Below are 27,154 nucleotides of genomic sequence, written 5' to 3'. Positions count from 1 at the left end.
ACCCCCCAAAAGTGACCCCATTTTGGAAACTACACCCTCAGGGAATATTTCAAACAGTATAGTTAGCATTTTGACCCTACAGGTTTTTTTGCAGAATTTAGTGGAAATAGACTGTGAAGATGAAAATCTACTGTTTTCCTGAAAAAACATCGAATTTTTTAATTTTACAAGGAATAAAGGAGAAAAAGCACCCCACGGTTTGTAAAGCAATTTCTCACGATTACGGCAATACCCCATATGTGGTAATAAACTGCTGTTTGGACCCATAGCAGGGTTCAGAATGGAAGGAGCGCCATTTGGATTTTGGATTGTAGATTTTGCTGGAATGGTTTTCAGTGCCATGTCGTGTTTGCAATGCCCTGGATGGACCAAACCAGTGCAAACCCCCAAAAAGTCACCCCATTTTCGAAACTACACCCCTCAAGGGATTTTTCTAGTGGTATAGTTAGCATTTTGACCCCACAGATTTTTGCAGAATTTATTGGAATTAGGCCGTGAAATTGAAAATCTACATTTTTCTAATAAAATGTAATTTTAGTTGAGATTTTTTTTATTTTCACAATAGATAAAGGAGAAAAAGAATCCCACAATTTGTAAAGAAAACTCTTCTGAGCACAGCAATACCCCATATGGGGTGATAAACTGCTGTTTGGACACTTGGCTAGGCTTAGAAACGAAGGATCACCATTTGACTTTTGGAGCACAAGTTTTGCTGTAATGGTTTGTGACGCCATGTCACATTTGCAAAGCCACTGAGGGGCCAATATAGTGCAAACCCCACAAAAGTGACTACATTTTGAAAACGGCACCCCTCAAGGAATTTATCTAGCCATATAGTGAGCATTTTGACCCCACCGTTTGTTTGTTTTTTGCTGTATTTATTGGAATTAGGCAGTGAAAATGAAATTCTACATTTTGTCCACTAAAATGTTGACATTTTTTAATTTTCACAAAGAATAAAGGGGAAAAATCACCCCAGCACATGTAAAACAATTTCCCCCGAGTATGGCAATACCCCATATGTGGTCAGAAACTGCTGTTTGGACACACCGCAGGGCTCAGAATGGCAGGAGTGCTACCAGGAAAGCAGATTTTGCTTGATTTGTTTTTGGCCGCTGGGTCGCATTTGCAAAGCCGCTGAGGTACCAGTACAGTAGAAACCTCTGAGAAGTTACTCTGTTTTGCAAACTATACCCCTTAGGGCATTCATATAGGGGTGAGGTGAGCATTTTGACCCCACAGGTGTTTCATAGATTTTATTAGAATTATGCAGTGAAAATAAAAAATTTAATTTTTTCCAAAAATATGTTGTTTTTGCTCCCAATTTAGTATTTTTACAAGGGATAAAAGGAGAAGAAAGCACCACACAATTTGTTACCTAATTTCTCCCGAGTACTGCAATACCCCATGTGTGGCCCTAAACTGCGGTTTGGGCACATGGCAGAGCTCAAAATGGAAGGAGCGCCATTTGGCTTTTAAAATGCAGATTTTGCTGGACTGGTATACGGGCACTATGTCGCATTTGCAGAGCTCCTTTAGGTACCAGAGTAGAGTGGAAAACCCTGAGAAGTGACCACATTTTGAAAACTACACCCCTCAAGGCATTTATCATTTGCCTGGACATATGACAGGGCTTAGGAGTGAAAAAGCATATGCGCATGTGAGGTGTATTTTGGTGATTTTCACAGCATTTGCCCACAATTGCAGGGCTCTGCGGTCAGAGTAAAACAAACCCCTAATTAGTGACCCCCCATTTTGGAAACTGCACCCCTCAAGGAATTATTTAAGGGATGTAGAGAGCATTTTGACCCCACAGGTTTTTTTTGTTTTTTTTTTAGAAATTAACGCTCAGTGGATGGTGCAAAGTGAAAATTGCAATTTTCTACAGGTTTGCCATTTTAGTGCACAATATGGTGTGCCCAGTTCGTGCCACTCAAGACAAATACCTCATAAACTGTTAAGCGGGTTCTCCCAGGTATGGCGATGCCATATACGTGGACGTAAACTGCTGTTTGGGCACGCTGTAAGGTTCAGAAGGGAGGGAGCGCCATTTGGCTTTTAGAGCGCAGATTTTGCTTGGTAGTAGTTTTGTTTGGAGTATTACTGGTATCTCAGTTTATAATGTGGGGGCATATGTAATCTGTGCGGAGTAGATTAGGGCATAATAAGAGAGTATAATAATGCGGTAAATAAATAATAATATGCAAATGTGTGGCCAGTGTCGCACTGATAAATGGTGCCCAACCTTATCCGCTTTTGGAACACGCTACACATTTTGCATCACCATATTCTGAGAGCCAGAACTTTTTTATTTTTTTCCCCACCAGAGCTGTGTGAGCGTTTATTTGTCGTGGGACAATCTGTAGTTTTCATTGGTACCATTTTGGGGTACATGCAATTTTTTGATCACTTTTAATTAAATTTTTTGGCAAGCAAATACCACTAATTCTGACAATGTTTTTTTTTGTTTTTTTTAACTTTATTCTGCGGGTCAATACGATTACGGCGTTACCATATGTATATTTTTTTTATGTTTTGCAGCGTCTGCACAATAAAATCACTTTTTTTTTAAATAATTAATTTTTTGTGTCGCCATATTCTGAAAGCGATAACTTTTTTATTTTTCCGTCAAAAAAGCTGTGGGAGGTCTTGTTTTTTGCAGGACGGGCTTTAGTTTTTAATGGTATAATGGTATATTTGGGGTACATGCAACTTTTTGATCACTTTTTTTTCTTGTTTTGTGAGGGGTAGTGACCAAAAAAGAGCGATTCTGGAATTGTTTTTTATTTTAATAAAATGTATTTTATTTTTTACGATTTTCACCGCGCGGGTAAAATAGCATTATATTTTTATAGTTTGGGTCGTCATGGATGCAGTGATACCAAATATGTGTACTTATTTTTAAAAATGTTTTTAGCTTTTTACCTATAATAAAACTTATTATGGCAATTAAGGAAGTTATTGTTTTTTTAATTTGAAACTTTTATTTTTTTACAACATTTTTATTAGCTTTTTTTATTGTCCCACTATGGGACTTGAAGACATGAAGCTCTGATCACTATTCCAATACACTGCACTACCTACATAGTGCAGTGTTTTAAAGCTATCCGCCATTTACTGACAGCAAGCCTATTAGGCTTAGTCTCTGGGCGGGGCCTAATAGGCTTCAATGGTATTGTTAGGCCTCTGGTTTCCATAGCAACTATCGGCACCGCCCCGGCTGCCGATCATTGCCATTATCCTTTGATCGCTACATCTAAGGGGTTAATCGGCCAGATCAGGGAATAGTTCCGGTCCTGGCCGTTCCAGAAAGGCGTCAGCTGTAACAAACAGCTGAAACCTGCGGCCAATGGGGCAGGCTCAGCTTCTGAGCCTGCACCATTTTCTTGGCTCTGATAGCAAGCCTTTTAGGCCCCGCCCTCAGGCCAGACCAGGAGGCAACCATCGGCATTCCCCAGACTACGTCTCGGCTAGAAACCACCTAGATACAGCGATCGCTTTTGATCACTGCGGAGGCTAGCTCCGGTCCTGTCCATTACAGCGGGCTGTCAGCTGTAATATACAGCCGACACCCGGCAGTGATGGCGCTGGCTCAGCTTCTGAGCCAGTTACTTCACCATCACGTATATGATTTTGCAGGAAGGGGTTAACCACTTATTACAAAAAAATGTTTTAAATGGTGGCTATAAATTTGTTGTTGGCAATAATAATTGAAATTGTATTTTCTTACACATAATACCCATACTACACTTCTGTAGACGTGTGCTTTTATTCACTTTTCAAAATAGTTTTAACAATTATATATAATATTTTTATTAAAATGCAACAGATTTACTAATATTAAAGGGATTGTATGAGTTTATAAACATGGCTGCTTTCTTTCAGAAACAGCATCACATTTGTCCATGGGATGTGTCTGGTATTGCAGCTTAGCCCCATTTACTTGAAAGAGGCTGAACTATAGCAATACCAAGCACAGCCCATGGACAAGAGTGGCGCGGTTTCTGGAGGAAAGCAGCTATGGTTTTTTTTAACTTAAAGAGGCTCTGTCACCAGATTTTGCAACCCCTATCTGCTATTGCAGCAGATCGGCGCTGCAATGTAGATTACAGTAACGTTTTTATTTTTAAAAAACGAGCATTTTTTGGCCAAGTTATGACCATTTTTGTATTTATGCAAATGAGGCTTGCAAAAGTCCAACTGGGCGTGTATTATGTGTGTTACATCGGGGCGTGTTCACTTCTTTTACTAGCTGGGCATTCTGACGAGAAGTATTATCCACTTCTCTTCACAACGCCCAGCTTCTGGCAGTGCAGACACACAGCGTGTTCTCGAGAGATCACGCTGTGACGTCACTCACTTCCTGCCCCAGGTCCTGCATCGTGTCGGACGAGCGAGGACACATCAGCACCAGAGGCTACAGTTGATTCTGCAGCAGCATCGGCGTTTGCAGGTAAGTCGATGTAGCTACTTACCTGCAAACGCTGATGCTGCTGCAGAATCAACTGTAGCCTCTGGTGCCGATGTGGCCGACACGATGCAGGACCTGGGGCAGGAAGTTAGTGACGTCACAGCGTGATCTCTCGAGAACACGCTGTGTGTCTGCACTGCCAGAAGCTGGGCGTTCTGAAGAGAAGTGGATGATACTTCTCGTCAGAACGCCCAGCTAGTAAAAGTAGTAAAAACGCCCCGATGTACGCACATAATACACGCCCAGTTGGACTTTTACTTTAAACATGCCCACTTGAACTTTTGCAAGCCTCATTTGCATAAATACAAAAATGGTCACAACTTGGCCAAAAATGCTCGTTTTTTAAAAATAAAAACATTACTGTAATCTACATTGCAGCGCCTATCTGCTGCAATAGCAGATAGGGGTTGCAAAATCTGGTGACAGAGCCTCTTTAAAGAGGCTCTGTCACCAAATTATAAGTGTGTCACGAAGGGTCGGTGGACCCACTGAGCCGTACCGCCTTGGCAGTAAGGCAGCTGGCCAACAGGGTGCAGGTGAATGTCTATAGTTCTATAGGTACCTGTGGCAACTCAGACAGCAGCATGGCAGGCTCGGCGGGGACTTAGGTAGCAGGCAGACTTCAGGCGAGGTGAAGCAGGTCAGACATGAATGCAGCACAGCACGACTTTGGCACAGCTCGGTGCTAAACCAGGAAGGTATGGATTGCTAGGAACAGGAAACAGGTATAGGTACAGGGACTGGAACAGGAAACACACTAGGAGGCCATCACAAAGACAAACTATAGGGAACACAACGCTCAGGCATAGAACTAGGGGGCTGGACCCCTCTTATAGTCCAGGGTACTCACGGGTAAAGTTCGTCCATGAGGTTCGGTGCGCGCGCTGCCCCTTTAAGAGCGGGCAAGAGCGTGCGCGCGCACCCTACGGTATCCGGCAGAGGTGAGTGGACGCGAGCGCTAGCGTCTCCTGAGGAGGAGGCTGGGGCCAGCGCTCGCCGACTCGTGGCTGCGGCTGTCAGGGGGATGTTGCAGCTGACAGCCCGCAGCCACGGACATTACAGTATCCCCCCTCTTACGCCCTCTCTTCTTGGGACCAGAGTGAGAGAGAAACTTCTTCAGAAGAGTAGGGGCATTGAGGTTCTCCTCTGGCTCCCAGGACCTCTCTTCAGGACCAAACCCCCTCCAATCCACCAAATAAAAAGTCTTTCCTCTCACTCTCTTGGTGTCCAAGATCTCCTTGACCTCAAAGATGTCCGAGGGACCGCTGGAGGCAACTACAGGGCTGGGAGTCTTGGAATAGCGGTTCAGGATCACTGGTTTCAGGAGGGAAACATGGAAGGAGTTGGGAATCCTGAGGGTAGGAGGCAGCCGAAGCTTGTAGGCGACAGGGTTGATCTGCTGCAGGACCGCAAATGGTCCAAGGAACCTGGTGGCAAATTTACATGACGGCACCCTCAGTCGGATATTCCTGGACAACAGCCAGACCTTAGTGCCAGGAAGAAACCAAGGAGGCTCTCTTCTCCTTGTGTCAACCTTCCATTTCATGAGGTCCACAGCCATTAGGATGGAGGATCGAGTCTGCTGCCAGATCTTCAAAAAGTCCCTAAACGTGGAATCAGCTGCAGGTACCTCGGAAGTATCAGGCACCGGGAGAGGAATTCGTGGGTGCTGGCCGTAGACAATGCAGAACGGTGTATTCCTAGTAGACTCGCTGGTGTGATTATTGTAGGAGAACTCCGCCCATGGGAGCAGCTGCACCCAGTCATCATGCTGCTAGGAGTTGAAGTGGCGTAGGTAAGTCTCCAAAATCTGGTTTATCCTCTCGACCAGACCATTAGACTGAGGATGGTAGGAAGAAGAAAAGTCCAACTGCACGCCAAGAAGTCCACAGAGGGCTCTCCAGAACCTCGAGGTAAACTGAACCCCGATCAGACACAATATGCTGCGGCAAGCCATGCAGGCGGAAGATGTGTTGGATAAATAACTTGGCCAACTGAGGAGCAGAAGGAAGACCGGTCAGAGGAACGAAGTAGACCATCTTCGAAAATTGGTCCACCACCACCCAGACAGCACTGCATCCAGCAGAGAGAGGCAGGTCCATGATAAAGTCCATCGCTATATGCTGCCAAGGAGCATTGGGCACAGGCAATGGCTGGAGCAGACCAGCAGGTCTGGAGTGGGTGGCTTTGTTGGCTGCACATACAGCACAAGAAGAAACGAAGTCCACAATATCCTTGGGCAGAGTGGACCACCAGAAATGACGAGCAATCAAATCCCGGGTCTTACGTTACCCTGCGTGACCTGCCAGTCTAGAGGAGTGTCCCCAGCGGAGGATTCTTCCACGATCAGCCAGGCGCACAAAAGTCCTCCCTGGAGGAATGTCCCCAATTTGCAGGGGATTGACCAAGACAATGCAAGATGGATCGATAATGTTCTGTGGACTCTCAATGGTGTCTTCTGTCTCGAAAGACCTGGACAAGGCATCGGCCCTCACATTCTTGTTGGCCGGGCGATAATGAAGCTCAAACTGAAACCTTGCAAAGAACAGTGACCACCTTGTTTGACGAGGGTTCAGCCGTTGGGCCGTCTGGAGGTAGGTCAGATTGTTGTGGTCCGTAAAAATCAAGATCGGATGAGCTGCGCCCTCTAGTAGATGTCTCCACTCCTCCAGAGCCAATTTGATGGCCAGTAACTCCCGATCCCCAATCGAGTAGTTGCGTTCTGCGGAAGAGCTTGGAAAAGTATCCACATACCCTTGACCTGCCCTTGGGACCTCTCTGGAACAGGAGTGCACCAGTACCGACAGAGGATGCGTCCACCTCCAACGAGAACTGCAGAGAGACATCCGTATGATGGAGGATAGAGGCTGACGTGAAGGCACTCTTCAGGCTATTGAATGCGGACTCTGCCTCGGGAGTTCACACATTGGCGATCATACCGTTCTTAGTAAGGTTAGAGATGGGAGAAGTCAGTGAGGAGAAGTTCGGAATAAACTGCCTGTAAAAATTAGCAAATCCCAAAAAGCGCTCTATGGCCCTCAAGCCTTGAGGACGTGGCCACTCCAGGACAGACTTTACCTTCTCAGGATCTATCTCGAGACCTCGATTTGAGACGATGTATCCCAGGAAGGGTAGAGCATCCTTGTCAAATACGCACTTCTCCAACTTGGCGAACAGACGATTTTCCCTTAACCATAGCAGAACCTGACGGACATGTCTCTGGTGCGTCATAGGATCTGGGGAGAAAATCAAGATGTCATCAAGGTAGACTACAACACAAACATAGAGGAGGACACGGAAAATGTCATTCACAAACTCCTGGAAGACAGCGGGAGCATTACACAGGCCGAGGGCATTACTAGATACTCATAGTGTCCATCATGGGTGTTAAATGCAGTCTTCCATTCATCACCCTGGCGAATCCGGACTACGTTGTAAGCTCCACGCAGGTCTAGTTTAGAAAAAAAATTTGCACCACATATACGATCAAACAGTTCGGAGATCAGTGGCAACGGGTATTTATTCTCCACCATGATCTGGTTGAGACCACAGTAGTCGATGCAAGGACGACGAGACCCATCTTTCTTTTTGACGAAGAAGAACCCGGCTCCTGCCGGGGAGGAAGACTTTCGTATGAAGCCCCTTTCTAAGTTCTCTTTCCCATAGGAGGACATGGACAGAGTCTTTGGAAAGGAGAGAGGATATACCCTACCACGGGGAAGGGATGCACCAGGAATCAGTTCAATGGTATCTTTAGAACAATATTTCAGAGCAAGCGATAAACAAAACGTTTCGGCCCAACCAAGGCCTTTCTCACAATCGCTGCATGTAGTATTGAGAGTATAGTGGTGTATAGGGGTCTGCCAGATGCTCCAAAGCATCTGCGTTGTCTCTCTTGGGTAGATAACTTACATTGGTCCGTTATTACCGCCTTCTTAGGAGGATCAACATCGGAGGACAGCAGGGGTTGCTGCAAAGTAGGGATCAGACTAGGAAGGGCTCCCTCCCGTTGAACCTCCTGGAGGCGTTCACGGATCCGTATATCAATCCGGGCAGACAGAAGGATGAGGTCATCCAGGTTAGATGGCAGTTCCTGGGCGGCAAGTTCGTCTTTAATTCTGGAAGATAGTCCATGCCAGAATGCAGCCACCAGAGCCTCATTGTTCCATAAGAGCTCTCCCGCCAGGGTGCAGAAGTGGATGGCGTACTCGCTCACGGAGGTGTCTCCTTGGCACAGGTTAATCAAAGAGGCCGCTGCAGATGAGACACGTCCAGGCTCCTCAAACACCATGCGAAAAGTCCGGAGGAAGGCAGGGAAGTCACGGGTCTCTGGTCCTTGTCTCTCCCAGATAGGGTTCGCCCATGCAAGAGCCTGTCCAGTGAGGAGAGAAATGATGAAAGCGACCCTGGCACCATCAGACGAAAATGTCCTAGCATACAGGCTGAAGTGGATCTGGCATTGATTAAGAGAACCACGACGGGTACTTGCTTCTCCATCATAGCGGTCAGGAAGTGGCAAAGAAACACGTGGGTTAATACTGCCAAGATGTGTAGACTGAGGATCCACATTGCCAGGAGGTGTAGTAGGAGGAACATCAGCTTGTGCCTCCTGCCGACGTGCAAGAATGTTCAACTCCTGGAGGAGTTGGTCCTGTCGAGACCGGAGATCCAGCATATCCGCTCGAAACTCCTGTGACGTCGTTATGGTCTTGAATCGACCAGCGGAGTCCATGGCCTGAGCGTACTGTCACGAAGGGTCTGTGGACCCACTGGCCCGTACCGCCTTGGCAGTAAGGCAGCTGGCCAACAGGGAGCAGGTGAATGTCTATAGTTTTATAGGTACCTGTGGCAGCTCAGACAGCAGCAGGGCAGGCTCGGCTGGGACTTAGGTAGCAGGCGGACATCAGGCGAGGTGAACCAGGTCAGACGTGGATGCAGCACGGCACGACTTTGGCACAGCTCGGTGCTAGACCAGGAAGGTATGGATTGCTAGGAACAGGAACTGGAAACCGGTATAGGTACAGGGACTGGAACAGGAAACGGGATCCGGCAGAGGTGAGTGGACGCGAGCGCTGGCGTCTCCTGAGGAGGAGGCTGGGGCAAGCGCTCGCCGACTCGTGGCTGCGGCTGTCGGGGGGATGTTGGAGCTGACAGTCCGCAGCCACGTACATTACAAAGTGCCCTATCTTCTACATAAGGAGATGGGCGCTGTAATGTAGGTGACAGAAGTGCTTTTTATTTAGAAAAACTATCTATTTTCACCACGTTATTAGCGATTTTAGCTTTATGCTAATGACTTTCTTAATGGACAACTGGGCGTGTTTTTACTATTGACCAAGTGGGCGTTGTGGAGAGAAGTGTATGACGCTGACCAATCAGCGTCATACACTTCTCTCCATTTATTTACTCAGCGCATAGTGACCCTGCGTTGTTCACTATGTGCTGTCTTATACTGACACATTAACATTAGAAGTGTCTTGACAGTGAATAGACATTCCTTCCAGCCAGGACACTTCGGTACAGTTTGTGTGGGACTTACAGCAGAGCAAGCGTAATCTCGCGAGATCAGGCTGTAAATGATAGTTTACAGCGATATTACGCTTGCTCTGCTGTAAGTCCCACACAAACGTTACCGAAGTGTCGGGATTGTGAATAGATATCCCGTACTGGCTGGAAGGAATGTCTATTCACTGTCAAGACACTTCAGTAACGTTAATGTGTCAGTATAAGACAGCACATAGTGAACAAGGCAGGGTCACTATGCTCTGAGTAAATGAATGGAGAGAAGTCTATGACGCTGATTGGTCAGTGTCATACACTCCTCTGTATAACGCCCACTTGGTCAATAGTAAAAACACGCCCAAGTCCTTAGCATAAAGCTAAAATCGCTCCTAATGTGGTAAAACTAGATAGTTTTTCTAAATAAAAAGCACTGCTGTCATCTACATTACAGCACCCATCTCCTAATGTAGGAGATAGGGCACTTATAATATGGTGACAGAGCCTCTTTAAGTAAAATTCAGTCACGCCAGATTTGGCTACATATCCCTTTTTTTATAAATATATTGATTTTTTCCAATATGCTTCAACCATGGACTTTGTTTCACAAGGACCATAAAACAAGTTAAGATCTTCCAGTCTAAATTTATATATTTTTAAATTATTGGTCACAGATCAGTCATTTCTAGAGTAGAGAGCTCATTTCTTTCAGTTGCTTCTTCATTACTCCAACTTTCTTTTGAGTCATTCATTTTTTGCTGAAATAAAATATTGGCAAAAAAAAAACCAATAAGATTTTTCCATAAAAATCTTAAGACAAATAACATAGCAAATATGCCCTTTACAATTCTTACTATGAACATAGACATTGCAGGGATTTTCCAGCCTCCAGGGCTGTGCCCGGCTATTTACATGAGCTCCTTAGACTTTGAATGGAGTGGCACCGCTCATGCCTGGCCTCCTTTCTATTTAAAATCCTCATAGCCGCTGGCTTGCAGCTGGGAGGGAACGGGGAACTGGTTTACCTGTTCTGACGATCGGTGGGGGTCTCAGCAGTTGGACTCTCACCGATCTAGCATTTTTCACGTATTTAGTGGACAGGTGAAAAATGCTGGAGGCTGGAATACCCCTTTAAGACCAGATCCACAAAGACTTTTGGTTGTGCGAATTAATATGACCGTCGCCTGACCTCAATGTTTGTCTATCGGGTGAAGGGCGACTTTTGACAATTTGCAAGAGTTCTAAACATGTCGTTAGTTAAAACTTTTCCACATAAACAATGAGGTCACGCAACGGTCACGGTAACCTGTAATTTTACAGCAACCGTTAGAAGATCAAAACTCGGCGTGTAACCCTAGCGTAAAACATTGCATAACATTTTGAATCGGTTAGGGTATGTGCACACACACTAATTACGTCCGTAATTGACGGACGTATTTCGGCCGCAAGTCCCGGACCGAACACAGTGCAAGGAGCCGGGCTCCTAGCATCATACTTATGTACGATGCAAGGAGTCCCTGCCTCGCTGCAGGACAACTGTCCCGTAGTGTAATCATGTTTACAGTACGGGACAGTTGTCCTGCAGCGAGGCAGGGACTTCTAGCATCGTACATAAGTATGATGCTAGGAGCCCGGCTCCTTGCACTGTGTTCGGTCCGGGACTTGTGGCCGAAATACGTCCGCCAATTACGGACGTAATTAGTGTGTGTGCACATACCCTAAGTGTTCCATGCAGTTTCTTGACTGTATCTTATTGTATTGACTCATTATATATTATATTTTTTGTAATAAGATAGCCCCTGAAGTATAGGGGCAACCACTGTTGCAAATGGAAATTAGATCCCTGTTACTGACCAATTATTTGGCAGCTACTGCATATGTCCCTTTATTTGAAGGACATCCGTCCATGTGTGCATGCAGTTATTGTAGTAGAACAAAATTAGGTTCACACTGCTTTCAGTGTTTATGAAGTGTTTTAAACGGTCCCACTGAACAAATAGCCAGACGTTTGCAACTGTTTGCCTATACAGTTGCATAGGTCTGCCATTGACTGTATTATAAACGAAACGTATACCCAGCGGTATATACATTTTTATATATATATATATATATATATATATATATATATATATATATATATATATACACACAGCTGTATTGGTCTGAGGGACTTGGTTTGTCCATGTATTACATGGTTGGCCATTCATTGTAATGTAATACATGTAATACTACTGCACCTGCTGCAGTGAAGTGTATGTTCGTGTGATATTGTTATCGCTGGGGTTTCCAGGAGCTGAAGGCATCTGGCTAACTGTGTTTAGAGAAAAGGAATTGTCTTCATGAGATTAATGCAGTTTTAAGCCAATAAAATAGATAATTGGTCGAACCACTGTTTTATTTGATACGTGAATGCTTGTTTTTAGTCTATGCTAACAATAGATTGAAAAAAATGTTTTCATTTAAACAGAACTTGTCAGTATGACCTATGAAAATAAAGACATCGGTAGGATACCTTAATAGAGTTTAATTTTGTCTACTAAACAGAACCCGCTATGTGCCAAACAGGAGCTAAAAAAAAAGAACTTCCTGCTTCTGTGGAGTCAATAGCGCATCACATGAGCCTTCTCAGCCAGTTAGCAGTTCTGAAATGGTTGTTACTTATACTCCAAGACAATAGGAGTCACTGACTGTATTACTTACCATATTTTTCGGACTATAAGACGCAGTTTTTAGCAAGAATAAATCTTGCTAAAAAGTCCTTCATTTTTTAGTCGGTAGTCAAGGGACCTGGCAGCGCCGGACCCCCTGACCGCACCTTACTTAACCCTGTGATGTGCCGACACATCATGGAGCGGGGAGGGGATCATGTATGGAGTGGGCTGCTCTAACGGCCAGGAACAGCGATGGCGCTGTTCCTGGCCGTTTAACTAGTTAAATGCCACGGTCAATAGCGACCGCGGAATTTATAGTGGTTTTCCCATGAAGGACATTTATGACATATCCACAGCACACAGCATAGCCTCTTACATCATACTAGGAATAACTCAGCAAGCATGGAGAGAGAAAATGTACATTTACAGAAACCAGCAAAGGGAAGGAAAAAGACCCAAAATATGCAGGTTAGGTACAATATTTCTGGCTGCATCTAGTATACATCTACGGCTACCTAAGAAGTGATTTTCATTGCTTTTATTTGTAACAATAGGTTGAATGAACAATAGCTCATAAACTTTAGTTCTCTTTTAATTTTATTCTTTTACCTGCTGGGTTTTGTTGGCATTTCTTTTTCGTAGGTCAGAGTTTTCTGCCAGTGCTTCTCTTAACCCGGATTGCAGCTCTTGTATCTCATTGGCGCAGGTGAATAACATTGTCTTTATAGAATTCAACATTTGGACAAGTTTGTCTTTCTCAGCAGTAATGAATGCCAGTTGTTCAGCATTTCTGTTCTTCTCCCTTTTTAAATCCATAATTTCTTTCAATAAAAAAAGTTTCTCAACAGACAAATGGTTTTTCTTATCTTGATAAAGCTTTCTTTGGTTAAGAAGCTCTTCACATTTGTCTGTTATCATTTTTATTTCGTGGAAATATTCTTCTCCATCTTGTTCCGCTTTGGATAACCTAAGCTGAAGGAAGTTTTTCTCTGTCTTTAATCTGCTGATTTGTTCTCTGTAGCGGAGATTTTCATCTATTAAGTACTGTTCATTAATGCGTAGATGTTTTAATGCCATCTGGACACCTAGAGTTTTACTCTTGAGCCGCTGCTCCTGCATATGAAGTTGATCGGATTCAGTTAAGCAACTTTCTAATTCTTGAATCCTAAATACATAGCCCACATCCTTGACCTTGGATATATCTCGATCTTCCACATTCTTGAATTGTTTCTCAAGATAACAGTTTTCATTTTTTAATGTATTTATTTTGTCTATTTTTTCTTCACTTGCACCATAGTCATGGCAACTGGTAGTAGGGATAAGATGATCAGTGTTCCCGATGGACCAACATGAAAGCAAGACATTGCTTTGATGCAGAGAAGGTACTTCTACCTTTGTTAAATCTTGAGCATGGTCTATGACCTGACTGACACTTGTAACTGGAACTGACATGCTGATGCCACTTAGCTGTAAAGAAATATCAGTCATTTCTAATCGACCAGATTCAATTTCGTCAGTATCAGAGTGTTTTTCTTTCAAGTCTCCAAAAGACAACGTTTGATCTTTAAGTCGCTGATCATCATGACTTTCAAATGAAACAAAAGTGTATTTTGATTCAGAAATATTATAGTTAGTGTGATTTAGGCTACACTTGGTTTGTTTATCACTTTGTATTGGTAAAGTTGAACATTCCACTGAAAATTGTTTAGATGAAATGTCTGAACTGAGATGTTTTTTACTTGCCATGAATGGGAGTTCAGATGACATATAGGTTGAATTACATTTACTTTCATCACATTCCTCATTGGCACGAGAAATACATAACCTCTCAATTTCCTCTGGATCGCTTTTCTTATATGTGATAGGGGATGGTATATACTTTCTGTCTGTAAATTGGTGCAGATGAGATAACTTATCCTGTAAATTACAGATACAATATTGTGTTAATAGTTAAAATTCTATTTTGTTTATGACTGTTAAAAGTTAGAAGTATGCACATATATTACCTCAGTCTATCTATCTATCTATCTATCTATCTATCTATCTATCTATCTATCTATCTATCTATCTATCTATCTATCTATCTATCTATCTATCTATCTATCTCTATCCATATACTGTATATACACTACCGTTCAAAAGTTTAGGGTCACTTAGAAATTCCCTTATTTTTGCAAAAAAAGCACAGTTTTTTTCAATAAAGATAACATTAAATTAATCAGAAATACATTCTATACATTGTATACAATGTGCTAAATGACTATTCTAGCTGCAAACGTCTGGTTTTTAATGCAATATCTACATAGGTGTATAGAGGCCCATTTCCAGCAACCATCACTCCAGTGTTCTAATGGTACATTGTGTTTGTTAACTGTGTTAAAAGGCTAATGGATGATTGGAAAACACTTGAAAACCCTTGTGCAATTATGTTAGCACCGCTGTAAACAGTTTTGCTGTTTAGAGGAGCTATAAAACTGACCTTCCTTTGAGCTAGTTGAGAATCTGGAGCATTACATTTGTGGGTTCGATTAAACTCTCAAAATGGCTAGAAAAAGAGAGCTTTCATGTGAAACTCGACAGTCTATTCTTGTTCTTAGAAATGAAGGCTATTCCATGCGAGAAATTGCCAAGAAACTGAAGATTTCCTACAACGGTGTGTACTACTCCCTTCAGAGGACAGCACACACAGGCTCTAACCAAAGTAGAAAGAGAAGTGGGAGGCCCCGCTGCACAACTGAGCAACAAGACAAGTACATTAGAGTCTCTAGTTTGCGAAATAGACGCCTCACAGGTCCTCAACTGGCAGCTTCATTAAATAGTACCCGCAAAACGCCATTGTCAACGTCTACAGTGAAGAGGCGACTCCGGGATGCTGGTCTTCAGGGCAGAGTGGCAAAGAAAAAGCCATATCTGAGACTGGCTAATAAAAGGAAAAGATTAATATGGGCAAAAGCACACAGACATTGGAGGAAGATTGGAAAAAAGTGTTATGGACAGACGAATCGAAGTTTGAGGTGTTTGGATCACACAGAAGAACATTTGTGAGACGCAGAACAACTGAAAAGATACTGGAAGAGTGCCTACGCCATCTGTCAAGCATGGTGGAGGTAATGTGATGGTCTGGGGTTGCTTTGGTGCTGGTAAAGTGGGAGATTTGTACAAGGTAAAAGGGATTTTGAATAAGCAAGGCTATCACTCCATTTTGCAACGCCACGCCATACCCTATGGACAGTGCTTGATTGGAGCCAATTTCATCCTACAACAGGACAATGACCCAAAGCACACCTCCAAATTATGCAAGAACTATTTAGGGAAGAAGCAGGCAGCTGGTATTCTATCTGTAATGGAGTGGCCAGCGCAGTCACCAGATCTCAACCCCATAGAGCTGTTGTGGGAGCAGCTTGACCGTATGGTATGCAAGAAGTGCCCATCAAGCCAATCCAACTTGTGGGAGGGGTTTCTGGAAGCATGGGGTGAAATTTCTACCGATTACCTCAGCAAATTAACAGCTAGAGTGCCAAAGGTCTGCAATGCTGTAATTGCTGCAAATGGAGCATTCTTTGATGAAAGCAAAGTTTGAAGGAGAAAATTATTATTTCAAATAAAAATCATTATTTCTAACCTTGTCAATGTCGTGACTATATTTTCTAGTCATTTTGCAACTCATTTGATAAATATAAGTGTGAGTTTTCATGGAAAACACAAAATTGTCTGGGTAACCCCAAACTTTTGAATGGTAGTGTATATATATATATATATATATATATATATATATATATATATATATATATATATATATCAAGAAGAAGTTCAGAAACGTTGCATCTCTGCATTTGATTGAAGAAATCACTTTATTTTTGCTTATATTGGAGTGCTGCTGAACTTCTTCTTGGTATCCTATACAATCCTAGGATCGGGATTATCTGCTGTGCACCCCTCGCTGTAGTGGGATTTGCTACAGAGTGCTGCTGTTTTCTATCAATATATATATATATATATATATATATATATATATATATACGTATATGTATATATAAAAATATGTGTGTGTGTCTTTCACATAACGTCAACATTTCCTCACAAATGTTAATGGAAAAGAAAGTAAACTCAGTAGCTGTACCTGAATTTGCTCCATGTGTTGCAGCCATATGACTGCAGCCAAGATTATATATATTAGATTGTAAAGTGTACATAGAGATACACTTTAAGAATTATCTAGCAAAGAGAGAAATGTACTTCTAGAAATGAATTTAAAGGGGTTTTCCCGTGAGAGACATTTATGACATATCCACAGGATATGTCATAAATGTCAGATAGATGCGGGTCCCAGCTCAGGAACCCGCACCTATCTCTAGAACGGGGCCCCCTAAACCCCATTCTACCTTTTTCTGCTCCCTCTGCCTCCCGGCTACTTCCTGACTCTATAGTTAGGAGTTACGAAAACAGCGTAGCTTTCTGAGCTACGTTATTTCCGTAAGTCCCATAGTAGAGAATGGCAGTTACGGAATCAGCGTAGCATGCAAGCTACACTGTTTCCTTAACTACCATTCATTCCTATTGGGCTTACGGAAGCAGCGTAGCTCAGCGAGCTACGCTGTTTCCTAATTCATGGTCGGAATTCACCTGCTTCTGCCACAACACAGAGCAGCAGAACAGGGTTTAGGGGGCCCCGTTCTAGAGATAGGTGCAGGTCCCAGAGGTGGGACCTGCATCTATCTGACATTTATGACATATCCTGTGGATATGTCATAAATGTCTCTCATGGGAAAACCCCTTTAATGTATGTTGCTTAGGCATATGACAAATACCCCTCTACTTCATTTCTGTTAGATATGTAGTGCATCTATAATTTAGAAATTCTATATAAATGTCTTTTGCACAGCCTGAATTAATATATGAACGAAAGAGACACACTTAAATGTGACAAAATGCATAAATACTAAATGTAAAGTAAGTTTATATAATGCAACACATCAGTCCATATATGCTATAAAATATCAAAGGATAAACAAAAGTGAAAAAGGATATTTTAGTGACCAATCACATCACAAAAGATGGGTAAGTTTATTCAGTGTAAAATCCTGCGTACATAAATCTTACTAAAATATAGATAAATAATTAGATCATTTGTTAAAAAGTCACAAAACTCAATGAACACAGTGAATAATATATGTCATGATCTGTAAAGGATTTACCAGACACAGCTTCTGTGTCGACGCCTGTGATTAATCAGTCTGCATCTGCTCCTAGATCTGATAGAGTGACTCGATCTGCTACCACTCAGGCTGGTAGGCTGAGGAGTGGGAGAACCTATCACAGCCTGGCCAGATGTGGCTAGCTCCCGCCCTCGGTCTATTTATACCTTAATTTCCTGCTTTTCCTTTGCCTGTGATGCTGTCTGGTTTCCTGGCTCTGCTTTTCCTGCTAGTACTTTTGACCTCTGCTTCAATTTGACCCTGGCTTTACTGACTACTCTCCTGCTCTGCGTTTGGTACCTCGTACACTCCTGGTTTGACTCAACTCGTTCACTACTCTTGTTGCTCACGGTGTTGCCGTGGGCAACTGCCCCATTTCCCTTAGCTTCTGTGAACCCTCGTGTGTTTGTCTGTCGTGCACTTATTGAGCGTAGGGACCGTCGCCCAGTTGTACGCCGTCGCCTAGGACGGGCCGTGCAAGTAGGCAGGGACTGAGTGGCGGGTAGATTAGGGCTCACCTGTCTGTCTCCCTACCCCGACATTACACGATCTGTGGGCATGTGGAACCACTGGGTCGTACCGCCGTAGCGGGATAGCAGCTGGCCAAACAGTGTACCAAGTCAATGTGTATTATAGTCCAAGTACAAGGGTAGTACTTCAGACAGTAGCAATGGCTAGGGTGAGATGGGACCTTGGCAGTAGACACCAGGAATGGTGTAACACAGCAGGCATGACCAGTGGCACAACACAACTCCAACTTTCTAAGGCACAGTAACAAAGGTAGCATGGGATACAGGATACAGGTAGCAGGTACGGGAGCACTGGGAACAGGATAACACTAAGGGACCATTTGCAAGACTAACACGGTTAAACACAACAACGCTCAGGCAATGAGTGAAAGGGCAGAGCCCCTTTTATAGTCCAGGCTGATCATGGGCTAATTAGAGATTCTTTTCATGTGCGCGCACTGGCCCATTAAGGCCAGACGCAAGCGTGCGTGTAAACCATACGGGACTCGGTGAAGCAAGACGGAAGTGAGTGCTGGCGTCTCCTAGGAAGGAGATGCCGGCCAGCACTCACAGAGTCATGGCCACGGACGTCAAGGGGTGAGTAGGAACGATGGTCTGCGGCTATGGCCGTTACAGTATCCCCTTCTTACGCCCCTTTTTCTTAGGACCAGAGTAAGAGAGAAAGTTCCTAATGAGGGTAGGGGTATTAAAGTTCTCTTCTGGCTCCCAGGACCTCTCCTCTGGTCCAAACCCCTTCCAATCCACCAACTAAAAAGTTCTTCCTCGTACTTTTTTGAAGTCCAGGATCTCCTTAACCTCAAACACGTCAGATGAACCGCTGGGAGTCACTGCGGGACCACAAGTCCTACTATAGCGGTTCAGGACCACAGGCTTCAGGAGGGACACATGAAAGGAGTTTGGGATTCTGAGGGTAGGAGGCAGCCAAACATTATAGGATGCAGGGTTATTTGTTGTAGTATGTCAAAGGGTCCGAGGTACCTGGGAGAAAACATGTAGAAAGGCACCTTAATGCTGGATTCACACGAGCATGTTCGGTCCGTAATGGACGGAACATATTTCGGCCGCAAGTCCCGGACCGAACACACTGCAGGGAGCCGGGCTCCTAGCATCATAGTTATGTACGACGCTAGGAGTCCCTGCCTCTCCGTGGAACTACTGTCCCGTACTGAAAACATGATTACAGTACGAGACAGTTGTCCCGCAGCGAGGCAGGGACTCCTAGCGTCATACATAAATATGATGCTAGGAGCCTGGCACCCTGAAGTGTGTTCGGTCCGGGACTTGCGGCCGAAATACTTTACGTCCATTACGGACCGAACATGCTCGTGAATCCAGCCTTAGGGGGATATTCCTAGAGGACAGCCAGACTTTGGTACCCAGCAGATATTGAGGCAGGTCTCTTCTACTAGTATCCGCCTTTCGTTTCATGCGATCGACTGACTGCACAATAGAGGACTTTGCTGCCAGACCTGTAGAATGTTTCCAAATGCAGAGTCAGCTGCGGGTACCTGGGATGTAGCCGGAACAAAAGAGGGATTCGTGGATATTGGCCGTACACAATGTAGAATGGTGTAGAAGCAGTGGACTCACTTGTGTGGTTGTTGTATGAGAACTCGGCCCATGGAAGAAGCTGTACCCAGTCATCATGCCACGTGGAGATGAAGTGGTGAAGATAATTCTCCATGATTTAATTAATTCTCTCGACTTGGCCATTGGACTGGAGGCTGAAGAAAATTCCAACTTCACGTCTAGGAGTTTACAGAGGGCTCTCCAGAATTTCTAAGTGAATTGAACCCCCCGACCAGACACGATATGAAGAGGCAAGCCATGTAAGCAGAAAATGTGTTGGATGAAGAGGTTAGCCAGTCGAGAAGCAGAAGGTAGGACGGTCAGCGGAACAAATTGAGCCATCTTGGAGAACCGGTCCACCACCACCACCCAGACCGTATTGCATCCTGCAGAGGAAGGGAGATCTGTGACAAAGTCCATTGCTATATGCTGCCAGGGAACATTGGGCACAGGCAGAGGTTGGAGCAGACCGGCAGGCTTGGAGTGAGCAACTTTGTTGGAAGCACACACAGTGCAGGACGAGACAAAGTCCACAATATCCTTTGGCAGCGTGGGCCACCAGAAATCATGGGCAATCAGATCTCGGGTTTTACGTGCACCAGCGTGCCCAGCCAGTTTGGAGAGGGGCCCCAGCGAAGGATTCTCCTCCTGTCTGCCAACCGCACAAAAGTCCTCCCCGGAGGGATGTCTCTAATTTGCAGAGGATTAACAGAAACAATACAGGACGGATCAATGATACTTTGCGGAGAATACACGGTGTCCTCTGTTTCTAATGACCTGGACAGGGCATCGGCCCTCACATTTTTGTCAGCAGGATGGTAGTGGAGAACAAACTGGAACTGGGTGAAGAACAGCATCCACCTGCCTTGACGGGAGTTCAGCCGTTGGGCCGACTGGAGATAGGTGAGGTTCTTGTGGTCGGTATATATCAGGATGGGGTGAGCTGCGCCCTCTAGTAGATGTCTCCACACCTTCAGAGTCAATTTGATGGCCAGTAACTTGCGATCCCCAATAGAGTAATTGCGCTCTGTGGGAGAAAAAAGTCTAGAATAATAGCCACATACCACTGCCTTCCCTTTGCAACCTCTCTGGAATAGAAGTGTGCCAGCATCAACAGAGGAGGCATCCACCTCCAACGAAAACTGTTGAGATACGTCAGGCTGATGGAGGGTCAAGGCTGATGTGAAGGCACTCTTAAGGATATTGAATTCAGATTCTGCCTCTGGGATCCACACCTTGGCATTCATACCTTTTTTTGGTGAGGTTAGAGATGGGAGCCGTCAGTGAAGAGAAGTTTGGTATAAACTGCTGGTAGAAGTTGGCGAATCTCAAAAAACGCTGTATGGACCTCAGGCCCTGAGGACATGGCCATTCCAGGATGGACTTTACCTTCCCAGGATCCATCTTAAGGCCTTGATCTGAGATGATGTAGCCCAGGAAGGGTAGAGAATTCTTCTCAAAAACGCACTTCTCCAGCTTGGCATATAGACGATTCTCCCTTAAACGCAGCAGAACTTGACGAACATGCCTTCGATGAGTCCTTGGTCTGGAGAGAAAATCAGAATATCATCGAGATATACCACAACGCAGACATAGATGATATCTCGGAAGATATTATTGACGAATTCCTGGAAGACTGCGGGAGTGTTACACAGACCTAAGGGCATCACCAGGTATTCGTAGTGCCCGTCTCGAGTGTTAAACGCCGTCTTCCACTCGTCACCTTGACGGATTTGGATCAAATTGTAAGCCCCACGCAAGTCTAATTTAGAAAAAATCTTGGCTCCTCGTATGCGGTCAAATAGTTCGGAAATTAGTGGCAACGGATATTTGTTCTTGACCGTGATTTGATTGAGACCAGAGTAGTCAATGCAAGGCCGAAGAGATCCGTCTTTTTTCTTGACAAAGAAGAACCTGGCCGGGGAGGAGGATTTTTGTATGAAACCCCTCTCCAAATTCTCCTTGATATAGACCGACATAGAAACTGAGTCTCTGGTAAAGAGAGAGTGCATACCCGTCCACGGGGAGGGGACGAATTTGGAACCAGTTCAATAGGGCAGTCATAAGCCCAGTGTGGGGGAAGCGTCTCAGCCTCCTTCTTGCTGAAGACAAATTGAGAGAAATTAGGGGGTAATCCTGCCAATGACTAAGGCAGAGGAGGCTGGACAGTATGTATATGCAACAGACAGTGGCTGCGACATTTGGAGCCCCATTGGGGAACCTCTTCGGAATTCCAGTCCAGGACTGGGGCATGTAGTCGGAGCAAAGGCAGGCCCATTAGGACAGGATTGACGACTTTAGGCAAAACAAGAAACAAAATTAGTTCAAAATTAAGGACTCCAACTTTGACGGAGCTTCAGCGGCTTGGTTTCAGATACGATCGGGTCGGGCAAAGGCAGTCCATTCACTGAGTCCAGATAGGCAGAGACCCAATGCGTCTTTTTACTAGACACTATGGTCACGGGAATGGACAATTTTGAGGAGAACTTTCTATTTAGCGCCGTTCCCCCTAGGGTCGTCTCTCCAACCAAACCTAGGCATTGGAGTTTTTTTGGCTTCTGAGGGCACAAACGTACAACATGGCCTCTGAGGCCGCAATACAGAAAAAGTTCCGAAGTGCCTCTGCAGTGTTTCTCCTGGGCAGACAGTTTGAGCCGGTCCACCTGCATAGGCTCCTCTGGTGGAACAACTGGTGAAGGCAACATGGATTGCTGGAAGGTAGGAGCCAGCTTAAGGAATCTTCTCTCCCGATGAACCTCTTGGGATCGCTCCCGCATCCTCATGTCAGTCCGGGTAGCTAGAAGAATGAGGTCAACCAGGGTAGGTGGCAGATCACGATCGGCAAGGTGGTGTAAAGGATCTGCCAGACACAGCTTCTGTGTCGACGCCCGTGGGTAATCAGTCTGCACCTGCTCCTCAGTCTGAGAGAGTGACACGATCTTCTACCAGTCAGGCTGGGAGGCTGATGAGTGGGAGAGCCTATCACAGCCTGGCCAGACGGAGCTAGCTCCCGCCCTCTGTCTATTTATACCTGCATTTCCTGCTCCTCCTTTGCCTGTGATTCTTTTCTGTTTCCTGGCTCTGCTGCTCCTGCTATGATTATTGACCTTGCTTCATTTTTGACCCTGGCTTTACTGACTACGCTCCTGCTCTGCGATTTGTACCTCGTGCACTGCTGGTTTGACTCGGCTCGTTCACTACTCTTGTTGCTCACTGTGTTGCCGTGGGCAACTGCCCCATTTCCCTTAGCTTCTGTGTACCCTTGTCGGTTTGTCTGTCGTGCACTTATTGAGCGTAGGAACCGTCGCCCAGTTGTACACCGTCGCCTTGGACGGGCCATTGCAAGTAGGCAGGGACTGAGTGGCAGGTAGATTAAGGCTCACCTGTCTGTCTCCCTACCCCGTCATTACATAATCACAGGCCCATATACCTTTTCTACCCTGGTCCCTGACACAACTATGGACCCCCTTGAGACCCTGGCTCAGCAAATGCAGGGCCTCTCCCTACAGGTCCAAGCCCTGGCTCAGAAGGGCAACCAGCATGATGCTACCCTGGTAGTGCCCCCCACCTCACCTCTTGAACCCCACCTCAAGTTGCCTGACCGGTTCTTAGGGGACCGGAAGACTTTTTTCTCCTTTCGGGAGAGTTGTAGGCTCTATTTCCGTTTAAAGCCCCACTCCTCAGGTTCTGAGAGCCAGCGAGTGGGTATAATTATGTCCCGGCTCCAGGACGGGCCCCAAGAATGGGCCTTCTTCTTGGTTCCTGACGCCCCTGAACTTTCCTCTGTTGATCTTTTTTTTTCCGCTCTCGGGCTCATATATGACGAGACTGACAAGACTGCCTTTGCTGAGAGTCAGCTGGTGACCTTACGTCAGGGTAAGAGACCCGTTGAGGAGTACTGTTCGGACTTTAGGAAGTGGTGTGTAGCTTCTCAGTGGAATGACCCTGCCTTGAGGTGCCAGTTTAGATTGGGTCTGTAGAATTGATAGGAAAGGGGAAAGGAGGAAAAGGAGCGTGGAGGGTTACAGTCGCCTTCAATTATAATATATTGATACCGACTGGAATAGGAACAGAAAGATTATGTTGTGCAATGTCCCCTATTTATTATTGCCACGTTGTAAAATGATAATAAATTATTACAATGTGTAATTGCGACTTATATCTGATTCAACAAAGTAGAAAATCTATTGGTTACATTCACTACTTTGGTGAGAATAGAAGAGGTAGTGCTGCAAAGATAATAAGTATGTGTGAAATTCCTTGCATAGGCACTCCGCAAGAGGTTATATTCAGATTCTGTGAGCAGCTGCGTATTGCCTGAATGCGTTTTTGGTCTTATTGCAATTAGTTAATTGGTTATACAAAGGTGCAATTCGGACTGTAAATTATAATGATAAGCAATTGGTTTGCTAGTGCGTTTTATATGCAACGCTATTGTTTCAATCCTCGTTGGATATGCACCTCGGTCAGCATTGTATGTTAAATAGTATCTACCATAATCAGCTGCCTTCAATCAGGCGGCAGTTCAGATTATGTGAGCAGCTGCGTTTTGCCTGAATGCGTTTTTGGTCTTATTCCAATTAGTTAATTGGTTATACTAAGGTGCAATTCGGACTGTAAATTATGATGATAAGCAATTGGTTTGCTAGTGCGTTTTATATGCAACGCTGTTATTTCAATCCTCATTGGATATGCACCTCGGTCAGCATTGTAAGTTAAATAGTATCTACCATAATCAGCTGCCTTCAATCAGGCGGCAGTCTGCACAGATAGATAAGCTCTATTTAAGTTGTGAGCATTACTTGATAAATTCAATTATAAGATTTGCTGGTTATTTGCTCCAGCAAATAAACAGGATGTAAGCTTGTCAGAGCCACGGCAGCTCAGTAGCCTGTGATGATATTATCACCACGTTCGTTCGTTCCCCTTGTGTGCGGAGCGAACTGACAGCTCAACACCCTGTAGTGATGTTACCACTACCTCCGTTCATTCCGAGTTTGCAATGGACGAACTAATTGCGGTGAGATTAGATTTTTTAAATTTTCTATTACTAATCTTGCCCTCTATAGTCGATAATCTTTCCCTATTACCAGGGTCGGTATAGTCCCGACGCGCGTTTCACTGAACTAAGTCAGCTTCTTCCGGAAGACTTCATAAGCCATGACTAAGGACCTAGAGAAGGTCTGAAACGCGTAGGCTACCGCCTATCTTTCTTCTTCCCTCTGTTTTTGGACGATACCCACTTGTCACTTCAACTACTACACGTAGCTCACTTGCTACGTTTTTAACCAAGACAAAATAAAACTTGGGAACAGACTCCCGTTTTAACAGACATCGCATTTACAGCGCTGGATCCAACCCCCTTGTTCCTGAAGTATTTCTGGCGTGTGCCGACACGAGGATCCGTGTGCTGACTTTCTTGTGACAAGGTGAGCTGGAGGATTTTTTTCTACATTTTTTCTATATCCAGGAATGCCTGGCCAAGGGTTACATTCGCCCCTCTACTTCTCCGGTAGGTGCTGGCTTCTTCTTCGTAGGGAAGAAGGATGGTGGTCTTAGGCCGTGCATTGACTACCGAAACTTGAATAAGGTCACTGTAAGGAACCAGTATCCCCTTCCTTTGATTCCTGATCTCTTCAATCAGGTTCAGGGGGCCCAATGGTTCTCTAAGTTTGATCAATGGGGGGCTTATGACCTTATCCGCATCAAAGAGGGGGATGAGTGGAAGACTGCGTTTAACACGCCTGAAGGTCATTTCGAATACCTCGTCATGCCCTTTCGGTTATGTAATGCTCCCGCAGTCTTCCAGAATTTCATAAATTAGATTTTAAGAGACTACCTGGGGGTATTTCTTGTAGTGTACCTTGATGACATACTTGTGTTTTCCAAGGACTGGTCCTCCCACATTGAGCATGTCATGAAGGTGCTCCAGGCCCTTCGGAAAAACAAACTGTTTGCTAAAACCGAAAAATGTGTGTTTGGGGTGCAGGAGATACCATTTTTGGGTCAAATCCTCACTCCTCATGAATTCCGCATGGACCCTGCCAAGGTTCAGGCTGTGGCTGAATGGGTCCAACCTGCCTCCCTGAAGGCGTTACAGTGCTTCCTGGGGTTTGCTAATTATTACTGGAGATTTATTGCTAACTTCTCGGTCATCGCTAAGCCTCTTACGGATCTTACTCGCAAAGGTACTGACCTCCTCCACTGGCCTCCAGAGGCGGTCCAGGCTTTTGAGGTCCTTAAGAAGTGCTTTATCTCGGCCCCTGTGCTGATTCAGCCTAACCGAATGGAGCCATTCATCGTGGAGGTTGATACCTCCGAGGTGGTAGTGGGTGCTGTCTTGTCCCAGGGTATCAGGTCCCTCACCCATCTCCGTCCCTGTGCCTACTTCTCCAGGAAGTTCTCGCCCACTGAGAGTAACTATGATATTGGCAACCGCGAACTCTTAGCCATTAAATGGGCATTTGAAGAGTGGCGCCACTTCCTGGAGGGGGCTAGGCACCAGATAACGGTCCTTACCGACCACAAGAATCTGGTTTTCTTAGAATCTGCCCGGAGGCTAAACCCGAGACAAGCTCGATGAGCGTTATTTTTTACTAGATTCAACTTTTTGGTCACCTATAGGGCTGGGTCTAAAAATATTAAGGCTGATGCACTGTCGCGTAGCTTCATGGCCAGTCCTCCTTCGGAGGAAGATCCTGCATGTGTTTTGCCTCCAGGTATAATAATTTCCTCTGTTGATTCTGACTTATTCTCCGAAATTGCGGCTGATCAAGGTTCAGCTCCCGGGAACCTTCCTGAGAACAAGCTGTTTGTTCCCCTGCAATTCCGGTTAAGGGTACTCAGGGAAAATCATGACTCTGCACTATCTGGCCATCCAGGCATCCTGGGTACCAAGCATCTCATTGCCAGAAACTATTGGTGGCCTGGGTTGCTTAAAGACGTTAAGGCCTACGTCGCCGCTTGTGAAATTTGTGCTAGGTCCAAGACTCCCAGGTCCCGACCAGCGGGCTTACTATGTTCTTTGCCCATTCCCCAGAGACCTTGGACCCATATCTCCATGGATTTTATCACCGATTTGCCTCCATCTCAAGGCAAGTCGGTGGTGTGGGTTGTAGTAGACCGTTTCAGTAAGATGTGCCACTTTGTGCACCTCAAGAAACTACCCAATGCTAAGACATTAGCTACCTTGTTTGTCAAACACATCCTGCGTCTCCATGGGGTTCCTGTCAATATTGT

The 27,154-nt window shown here is 45.0% G+C and overlaps 1 protein-coding gene across 2 annotated transcripts in view; it reads right to left on the bottom strand.

Moving 5' to 3' along the window:
* Nucleotides 1-10,485: 10,485 nt before the first annotated feature.
* Nucleotides 10,486-27,154, bottom strand: part of CCDC110 (coiled-coil domain containing 110) — a 59,358-nt gene continuing 42,689 nt past the window's right edge. For both annotated transcript variants that reach the window (XM_075860173.1, XM_075860174.1), the window contains exons 4-5: nucleotides 13,231-14,538; nucleotides 10,486-10,728 (exon numbers count right to left, since the gene is read on the bottom strand). In XM_075860173.1, the coding sequence (XP_075716288.1) occupies nucleotides 10,639-10,728; nucleotides 13,231-14,538 (1,398 nt within the window). In that variant the 3' untranslated portion in view covers nucleotides 10,486-10,638. The remainder of the gene's footprint in view (nucleotides 10,729-13,230; nucleotides 14,539-27,154) is intronic.

The sequence above is a fragment of the Rhinoderma darwinii genome, chromosome 1, assembly GCF_050947455.1.
Source record: "Rhinoderma darwinii isolate aRhiDar2 chromosome 1, aRhiDar2.hap1, whole genome shotgun sequence".
Lineage (NCBI taxonomy): Eukaryota > Metazoa > Chordata > Amphibia > Anura > Rhinodermatidae > Rhinoderma > Rhinoderma darwinii.
This window is presented reverse-complemented; position numbering and strand designations above follow the sequence as displayed.